This window comes from Drosophila montana, unplaced genomic scaffold (assembly GCF_035044405.1).
Source record: "Drosophila montana isolate Dmon_TW-CO22-7 unplaced genomic scaffold, ASM3504440v1 contig_3733_1, whole genome shotgun sequence".
Lineage (NCBI taxonomy): Eukaryota > Metazoa > Arthropoda > Insecta > Diptera > Drosophilidae > Drosophila > Drosophila montana.
Window position 1 is genome coordinate 9609572 of NW_026998620.1, and position 10474 is coordinate 9620045.

A 10474-nucleotide genomic window follows, 5' to 3' on the forward strand; every position below is an offset into this window, starting at 1 on the left:
CACTTGAACATGTTATATAAAAGGGAGTATGTACCCGCTTATTGTTATACAACAAAATTAGAATTCTTAGTGTGTCACAAGAGTCATGCTATTTGCTTATAACACATAATGTGTAGTGGTATACGTAAGTGACTTACTATACCTCATTCGCGTTTTATACAAATTGGATTGTGTACTCGCTTGTGTCCTTGGTCTTTTTGCGAACTAGTATACTTAATAGGATTCTAAAGACAAGTTATTTTGCTAGTTGTTTTGCTTTGAAAATATATAGAATAGTGGTATACGTAGGTAAATAAACATGTTATACTAAATGGATTGTGTACCCGCTTATAATTCTACTTGCGAACTAGTATACTTAGAGTGTTTCGAAAATCATGTTAATTTGCTTTGTTGTATACAATGACACATAAACCCTTGCTATACCAAATGAATTGTGTACCCACTTATAGTTATCTATACCAACTGGTATGCAGTGTTATTTATAACAAATTTAGAGTAGTGGTATACGTTTGTAACATGCAATGAAACATACACGTGTTATACCAAATGGATTGTGTACTCGCTTGTGCCCTTGCTCTATTTGCGAACTGTCATACTTAATAAGATGCGAAAGTCGTATTATTTTGCTAGTGCTATACGTAGGTAACTAACAATGCCACATAACTGTTTGACTCCCGCATATACCCGCTCATAGATGTTATATATAGTGTGTAACTATACTGCTTTAAACATATATAGTATACCATACGTACATACGTATACATTTTATACCATATGAATTGTGTATCCACCTATTTTTCTACCTGGGACCTTGTATACTTAGTGGTTTTGAAATTCATGTTATTTTTGTATAGCATATATAGAACATTAACATTTTATACCAAATGGATTGTGTACCCGCTTATTGTTATATATGCGAGCTGGTATACTGTTTTACTTATAACATATTTAGAATAGTGGTAAAAGTATGAAACTTGCAATGCCACATACACGTGTTATACCAATTGGATTGTGTACCCGCTTATTTTTCTATTTGCGAACTGGTATACTTAGAGTGTTTCGAAAATCATGTTAATTTGGTTATAACATATATAGGATAGTTGTATACAATGACACATAAACGTGTTATACCAAATGGATTGTGTACCCACTTATTGTTATATATACGAACTGGTATACTGTGCATTTATAACATATTTAGAATAGTGGTATAAGTATGAAACTTGCAATGCCACATACACGTGTTATACCAAATGGATTGTGGACACGCTTATTTTTCTATTTACGAACTAGTATACTTAGTGTTTCGAAAATCATATTAATTTGGTTGTAACATATATAGGATAGTTGTATGCAATGACACATAAACGTGTTATACCAAATGGATTGTGTACCCGCTTATTGTTATATATGCGAGCTGGAATGGTATTTTTTTTAAAACATATAAGGAATAATGTTATACGTGTGTACCTGCACCATGTACTTCATGAGTCTGAAATTTTAGTACTGTACGAGGTATAATTATTTTAGAAGTAAGTGTTATGCACAACTGTTACAGGATTTATAAATTGATGCTCTACGTTATGTGGCTACATATAACAGATCAAGGGACTTGGTCTAAAGACAGGCAGATGGTGTCATAAAACGAAACTTATATTTATAGCAAAATCTTAACACAAGCTATCACAATTTAGAACAGTTCAGTTTCAAGCAGTGTGTGTGTCCCAAACTAAGACAAGCAGTTTAGTTTGAAAAAATGAGCATAAATTTATTGATAAAAGAATTATCATTAAATATATTCAATTCAGGTACGTTTAATTATCTCTCCAAAGCAATCAGCATCAATGCCATTAACCTCGAAAGTAGGCGTAAACAGACCCATTTGCCCCTGATAATTAATCCCGTCATGTGGCCACGCCACTGTGGAATTATGCTCGGGATTTATTGTTGCATTTATACAGCGTGTTATTTACCTACATACGTATTGGCGGGGAGCCCGCCTCGGGGATGATGCTCATAAAGTGAGGCATTCACGTTTACGTCTCTTCTACAGCTCCTGAGCTCGAGAAGTTATTATTGCAGCCAGGCGGAAAATTGCTTCTTTCTCCGCGTGCGAAATGCTTACACGCCCGTCCCGTGCGGCTTGGCAGTGGGTCGCTGAGTGCTGTGAGCCGCACATCTACACACTCACACACACACGCACACACACACACACCAGTGCATCAGTTGAATTCACCTGGCAGAAAAGTCGTCGCCCGCATTGTACGCGAATTTCAGTGCCTGATTGCCGCTAATGAGCGTCAAATTGAAATTCCTGCTTTGGGCGCGGTTAGCCTAGTGCGAGTACAGTACCGAGAAGTATCATCGATTTCACACCAGCGCACACACACACACACACACACACACTCACTCACACACACAGACAATGCCTGGTCCCTTGTGTAGGTGGGTATGTCGAATGTGTGCTCGAGAGTGTTGCTGCTCTGAAGTCTAGTAAATAAAATTTGGCGAGGGCCATCATAATCCAGTCGGTTGCTTGCCAATGGCTGCTTAAAATTCCGCATGCAGCTCATTTTGATCCGCCGCGCTTCGCCTTAAAGATCCCCCCTCCCTCCAACTTGGTCTCGTGCCGGGTATATTAAAATGCGAGGCGGCGGCTCGAGGAGTTCCTGCAAAACGGAAGCAAGGAGCCGCTCACACGTCAACCATGCTATGTAGCTATCAATACGACTGGCACACGTATTTACACACACACACACTCGCACACACACACTCGCACACACACACTCGCACACACACACTCGCTCACACATGCTGTGATACATTGAGAAACTTTTGCTATGCAGTCTACTATAAATGGGCTTCCGTGCGTCCGCTGCCCGTTTAACCGGAATCTAAGTGCCGGCATCCAGCGGGAGCTGGAAGTAGTTTTTATGCATGTGCCCAACTTTCAGTGTGCGTCAGTGAAGACGACAGGATGTGTCGAACAGGACTCACTAAGTCACCTACAGTGAGAGCCGCAGACACACGAAGCTATAAAGTTTTACGAAATTTGTTTGCACATATTCCAGATACAGTTGCAGAATAAGTTTGCAGGGCAGGGAACAGGAGCTGATGACGGAACGGTAGCCACTGGCCACAAGTCACAATTAAAACTAACCGGATGGCCAATGGCTGCCAGGCCAAAGACTTGTGTGAATACATGTATCCCAACCGGATATTAAAGAGAAATAAAATAGATTTAGAATTATAATTACAAGCCTCAACTATTTCTGATCAATTTTAAAATATTTATCATACACAAAGAACGACTAACAGATCGTTTGCCCGTTTCGACCTCAATCTGTTAAATCTGTAAGGCTATGGCGGGGAGTGCCAAGAGATGGGTTCAGATCCGGCGGCCTCGCATGATTCATGGGAAAGAGCCTGTCAAAATGTTCTGTAATTGCAGGGGAGGAACATTTGTTTGTTTTTACTGTAGGTCGTTTTCCATTTGAAACTAATATTTTAATGTTGCATAGAAATGACAATAAAATTTAAAAACGTGTTGCGGCTACAAAAACAACGAAAAGCCTCACAAAGGCACTTCCAAATATATCTAGAGGTCGCGGGGGCCGTTGACAGCGTGCTGGGCCAATACTAGAGGGAAAATAAAATGTCGTTTATAAATAGACTTTCGAGAATTAACGTCAGGCACATCAGTTCCAATCGTTGTTCTAAAGTGCAACAGGTGTGCGGCTTAGGCCGTGTGTATATATTCTCTTTAGGGCAGGGGATGAGTGGGGGCAACAAACTGATAAATCAGCCTGCGCGAGTCTGAGTGAGCACCAGATAGCACATCAATTGACCACACACAATCCCCGCAGTCTCGTCCATCGATTGCATTTCAGTCTGTGTGCCATAAATGACGCCAAGTGAGTTCCGATTGGAACTCTTGATCTGCTCAAGAGAGCGGCCATTCACTGCCATTGGACTCAATCTAAACTGATTCCTAAATGAGTTACTTCTTAGTGTAATAGTGACTGCATAATTATAACCACGCAGTATGGACTTAGGTATTGTACTCTGCATGTAAATCGGCCCAGCCAGGCGGCGTCTCATGAGAGCCCGCCACAGGCGCCACTTGGGGCACGGTTACGGCTCGGCATGCCAGGCACGTTTGGGTGCGCCAAATAAATTTGAATTTTTTCATTAGACCAACAACAACAACAACAGCAACAGCAACAGGCACAACAATAATATCGTAATAGGGTTGTACACAAAGAAATCAACTCAAGATTGCGCCTGCTTTTGAACTTGGGTAATTAACACGACTTCAAAACGAAGCAACAAATTATTCGACATTGATGGACACTGTGCTGGCAGCTCTTGAAGCTGGTCTGGAAGCGCCGTCTGCCACCAAGTTCTATTCCCCAAAAATAAATGCTCTTTGCTAACAACTCACGGCTGTCCTGAGCCACCTGCTAACAACTGGTAATCTATTCCAGCTTGAGCATATTGAGTTCATGTGCTGCGTGCCACAGATTTGCTTTATTTACGGCTGCATATTTGTATTAATCAATCCAAAAAGAGAGTCCTGTTTTGAAGGTGCCTGCCTCCTTTAACCTGAATGTAATTCTAGCTGAAAGCAAAAATTGCTTACTAAAAATGAAAATTCAAGCTATTAAATGAGTAAAAATAACATATATAGTATCAGAAATAATAATCAAAGAATTTAAAGAAGATAAAATTATATAATGCAACGTGTTTCCGTCTTATTCCGCATTCTGTATTCTGTCTGTCGGGACTTAACTAGCGTCTATATATAATATGTCTATACATATATAAGTATAATAGTTAAAAAAAGAAGCCTTAGCAAAGTGGATAGATTTAATGCAACATCTTTCTGTCTTCCTAACTAAGTTTGCTTCTTAAATGGAAGTATGTGTGTGGTAGCTGTCTGGCGAGACTTGACAATTTTGTTGCCTTCAGCCAGAAAGGATGAACCTCTTCAGCTGTTCAGGGCGTTCAACGTATTGCAGACAACAAGAATCCATTCATAGCATCTGGCTTAATTGAAGTGTATGCTGTTTTCTTTTGACTCTACTCCAAGTTGCACCATAATTACTGTAGCTTAGCTACGGCTTGGCACTTGCTTACCACAATTTGCCGGCAGTCGGACAAAGGGAGCATCAAGGGAGCCAGTGTGTGCTCTTCGTGGGAATCGCCAGACGAAACTGAAATTTGTTTGCCTTTGGCATGTGGAGCTTGATGCGCACGAGCATGGGAATTCCCCATGCATACACACATATCTCGAGACGCGCTTCCGAGGCATTTCGGCGGCATATCCTTAATAATTTGGAGCGACGGCGTCAACTCTGTCGTCTGTCGTCTGTTTTTATTGCCGCGTATATTGCCGCTCATAACTTTTTAATGTGGACGTTTGCCCTCTGCAAACAAGTGCCGCTCTGATGCCTGACAAAAACTTCTTTCGCAATGCCAAACGGATCCCCTACCCAACACACACACATACAAACATTCAAGCATTCATGTGCCATAAGCAGGCGTATTTATTCAGCGGATTCAAGCGATTCTCTTCGGCCGCTCATTGCAGGATACGCACTTTGCTTTGCATGTGTGTGTGCGTGTGACTGTGTGTGTGTGTGTGTGTGCGTGTGTGCAGTTGCTACCTTGTCGCTGCGAATAGGCTTATCTTGCGTAAATGCCGCCGCAAGCAGCAATCAAAAACGCATTTCCCCCCGTAATTGCGAGTGTCAAGTTCATTATTTTATATTAAATTTGACCTCCACGTCAAACCTGCCACGCCGCACACATTAGGTTAACTGTTAGTGCTTAGTACTCTCATATATATAAGTATTTATACACATATATATTTGCATATCCTACAAACACTCACAGCTAATTTGATATCAAGTCCTTATTATTAGGCGCATTAATAAAAGATTAAAGCTTAACTCAGTATCAAATTTTGTTTGTATATAATTGCCAATTGCAAGCAATAGATAATGAATGATGTCAAACAATGCGTATTGCCCTATATCCTTTTAATTGGATCGATATCCACAGCCTTAACTGAATTTTTAAAGCAATCTTTGAGAACAAGTTTGGGGCCCAACGAGATGACAAAAAAAAAGGTGAATACAAACGCTTTACACAAATTTTCTACACTTGCGGATAGAATATCCAAGAATATCCATCATATAAGGTATTTACAGAAAAAAGTTAAGTTTCCCAGCTCTTATGGTTTGGCTTCTATGTTGATCAATCAGTCAGACAGTCGAGACAAGCTTCATAAATATATATATATTATACATATATAGATATTGCTTCGGATGATTAATTCATTATAATTTAAAATATTGAAGGTTTGACATTCGATTATGTCACCAGATGTTGTGCTTATCAAAATTCTCCTACTTATTTAAAATGCACCCACATCACTTGACATACACAAGGGAATGTGAAGGCTCGTGCTGCGCTCCCCTTTATATAAGTCCACATTTTCCCAGAGTTCCTTGTCGTCGTCGAAGTAAGAAATCAAATTCCGGAAAACAAATTCACAGAATTATAAACAGATGCCACAGCGTCACTAACCAAAATAATTTCTGGCATTTGCATATTGCGATTATCTGAAAAGGACCTGCGCCTGTTGCTCGGTGCCTCCCCGCATTCAGATTAAAAGTAGGCACACAGTGTTTTTTATATTTTATATTTTATTTTATGGCGTAGACTCCCTACTGACAATAGCAGAGACAAAGGCACCAGCAGCACACGCGGCACGTACGTGTCAAAAAACGTTTTGGAAGCCATCAATCTCAAGGCACAACAACGACAGATGACAATCAGCGAGCAGCGAGGTGAAAGCAGAGAGAACAGAACGAAAAAGGCAACTTCTCCAATTGATTATCGCATCAAGTTGTTGGCATGTTAGCGAAGGAGCATCAAAGTTTCTCCCTCCCCCGCCGCCGCCCCCCTCGATGACATGTGATGCTACACAAGTCCGAACTTTGAGCAGCGTAATTCCCTAAGGAGCATTTTTATGGCTCTCCACATAAAACTGCTGCGTTATACTAAAAACAAACAAAGTGTAAAACAAGTAAGTGGAGAAATCTCGTCACGGAGATCCCTGCCTTGCAGCCAGAATTATATTGATTTAACATTTAGGCATAATATTCGGATATGACAAAAATTTGATATTTCATTTGTGAATTGTACATCCGCAATAAAACTAAGCTTATGCAACAACAAAATGCATATTAACACGAATATATCAAATTGTTTGACTGGAGGCGAATTTCCTCACACGTTCATGATATATGAGATTTCCAAATTTCGATATATTCGGCATTTGTTTGGCATATAGTCATATATGTATGGCACATCTTACTTGTCCATTTTATGGCTACAGGGTATGCATTACATGACATCGGAACCAACAGTAGGCAATGGGTTCTTAAAGCACCCCAGTAGAATAGAATAAGAAGGAACAAAAGCCGCTTAAAGCCGTTCACTCGGAAGGCAATTAAAATTGTAGCTCCTGATAGTAACAGATTGTTCAGATGAGCGTAATATCTTTGCGGTAAACAAAGTAGAGTCGCAGCCCGGATTCTTATGGGGGGTCAGGTCTGCCTGATGGGTATTTTAGAGTGTTAAGTTTGCACATTTTTCATCGACTTAAGCGGGCGAATGTAAATGGGAAGTCAGAACCTTAATGAACTCGCCGCGCCAGATTCAAGCAAATCAACGGCACAGAAAAATGTCAAATAACAACTGAAATAAATAACAGATAAGAGACATAACCGCGCCTGAGAGACAAAGGACACATTGTGGGAGCTTGCATTGCCGTTCTTGTTGTTGATGTCATTTTGCCAGCCACGATTCGGGAAGGCACTGATGTGAGCCGAGCTGTAAATAAGGAAAACGATAAAGCCACTTACCCAATTTCTCGCCGCACAGAACATAGTCAAAGGACTGCGCCAATATCAAGGCCAGCAGTGCGAGTCCTAGACGCAGGCAGCCGGAGCGAGAGCGCGTGCGGGTCCGGGTTCGGGTCTGGCTGGCTCGTGGCACCTCCATCTCCATCTCAATCGTGTAGCCTTCGCCGTGGGGCGGGGCTGTGACCAGTTAGCAAAACGGAGTCCTTCGTTAGACAAAGGATTTCTCTATGTAGTTAGACGTTCTTTGCAAGTCCTACGCACAGTTCTTTTGCGCTTCGACAGCAGCAGTGCTCATCTGCAATTAGAGTCCAGCCGCGACGTTCTGGGCTCGGAGCCGTTCTGCTGTCAGCTCCCTAAATGGACTTATTTCCGCTTCGCTTGAGGCTCTCGGCCAACAGCTGCATCAGAGCATATGCTAATAGACCCCACTCAAAGGCCCAGCTCAATTGACTGAATGTGTCAGAGCTTAGATTGTTAGATTGTTTTTCTTTTGGCTGCCTGCCTTCAACTTCTTAACCAAATATCGCATATATTTAAGAACTTGATCTGTTTGTCGCTTTCTCTCCGCTTTGTTCAGTTCTCCTTAGGCCTGAATCGTGCATATACAAATCTTGAACTCCTTTTTTGGATCAAGACATATGTATATTCCGCTATTTCCACTCGCAGCGAATGGGCTGGGATTGCAGTCAAAGTTCAAGATTAATATCTGAAAAAAGGAAGAGATAAATGTTAATGGAAACTGAAAATATGCAACTATAATGAGACGTTCCTAAGTGTTATTCATAAGTAGCTTATCTTGTTTAATTACAGGAAATTCATGTTAGTATTGAAGAGAAAATGTGGGATCGTAAGGTTATAATGGTAGAAAAATCCAGCTAATCCAGTTCTATAAAACTATTTCATTTATAGGTATTTTATTTTTTTAATTATTGCAGGCAAATAGGATTTAAAAGAAACTGAAATAATTTTAAAGTGGATGGATGGATAGGTAATGCGTGGCTAAATAGTCCTATAATTATATTAATATATTTATATATTGTTTTATAACTTACAACTTTTCCGTTTATGTGTAATCCAATGTGAGTTGAGACTTGCCTTGTCTATGAGGCATAGTATTATGATTCAGACAATTCCAGACGTATTCAATCAAAGTCGCACTTAAGCCCGCGTTAGTTGCCTTATTTCATGACAATTTGGCTTATTATATTTTTTTCGGCCTTCACATCACTGTCAAAATCTCTCATTTATTAGGACAATTTCTTGCATTCAAGACGACGCACAGCACGGTTCATAAAACTTTGTCAGGACAGGCTTTTCGACAGGCAACACCAAATTTATTTGAAATTTCTTTTCTATCGGGCACACTTCTAAGCACACAAATGTCTATATACTTGTATATTTGTATATTTGAATGCTTATTTATCACTTAAGTAGCCTTGGCTTTTGTTTGCTTGGATGAATCTATTTGTAATAGAGTCCAAAGGACCCTTTTATGCTAGTTCCGCTAACAGCATCTTTCACTTTTGGTGGTATGTTAATTTGAGGAGTCGCCGACAAAGGGAGTTTGTAGCGATTCAAATTTGTCGTTGACCCCCTTCAATAGCAATTTGTGGAGAATTATGGCCAGACAATTTTCACAATCCCATCCACATATATGCGCAATGGTAGAAAAACAAAACCATTTCGTACACAAGCTTCATTAATGACAATCGAGTAAACTGAGTCACAACTTGAATACTTTAACTTTTCCAAAAACGTTTACACATTCGAGTAACAAATTTGTAAAATTTTTCCAATTCAGGAAGTTTTGGGTTTTTCAGATCGTAATCGGATTTCTTCACTTTGGCACATAACTTTTTTGAACCATGATAAATTTGCGTTTTCTCCGCTTAATTAAAACTCTGATCGATTATTCCTTTCCAAAATAAACCGTCCACTAATTCAATTCACTTTCACGGGAACGCAAGCGTCCCAGCGGCTTCATATTGAACACGTAAAGTTCGCGACAAAACTGATGAAACGCCAGACTTGGCGAGGACTTCGATGGCTGGCGTCCGATATTGTGAGATTTGCTCTGACTAAGGTGCGAAACGAGGAAGGACTGAAACGCAGCTCTTGGCACAGAAACGGGCCAAGCACTTGAACGGCACACGAGCCAAGATAAGGATGCTAGCCGACTGCACACGCAGAGATTCGAGATGCTGGCACTTCAAATTTTAAGAGAATCCCAAACAGTCTGCATAAGCTTTTGCCTGTGCAGCGCATGCCCTATAGTCGTACTGCTCTAACAGCACGCGTACAGTTGCCTGCGGGTGCGAACAGTTCGGCTAGCTTTCTGCTCTGAGAGCACGTCAGGCTGCAAAAGCTTTCCGCTTTGAAACTCAGCAGAGTTGGAATCCTAAAGCAATCTCAAACGAACAATGACAACATTGAATTACCAATGTTGGTCCTGGCTAAGCAACACAAGCTAACACATTTTAGCTAGATAAATACGAAATATAATAGCTGATTAGGTTTTAGAATACATATGTACATAT

General features: G+C 40.5%; 1 protein-coding gene across 1 annotated transcript in view; it reads right to left on the minus strand.

Moving 5' to 3' along the window:
* The window catches only part of LOC135436481 (uncharacterized), a 29111-nt gene extending 19100 nt beyond the window's left edge, over nucleotides 1–10011 (minus strand). The window contains exons 1-2 of the mRNA XM_064694088.1: nucleotides 8990–10011; nucleotides 7938–8643 (exon numbers count right to left, since the gene is read on the minus strand). Of these exons, the coding sequence (XP_064550158.1) occupies nucleotides 7938–8082 (145 nt within the window). The 5' untranslated portion in view covers nucleotides 8083–8643; nucleotides 8990–10011. The remainder of the gene's footprint in view (nucleotides 1–7937; nucleotides 8644–8989) is intronic.
* Between the last annotated feature and the right edge of the window lie 463 nt (nucleotides 10012–10474).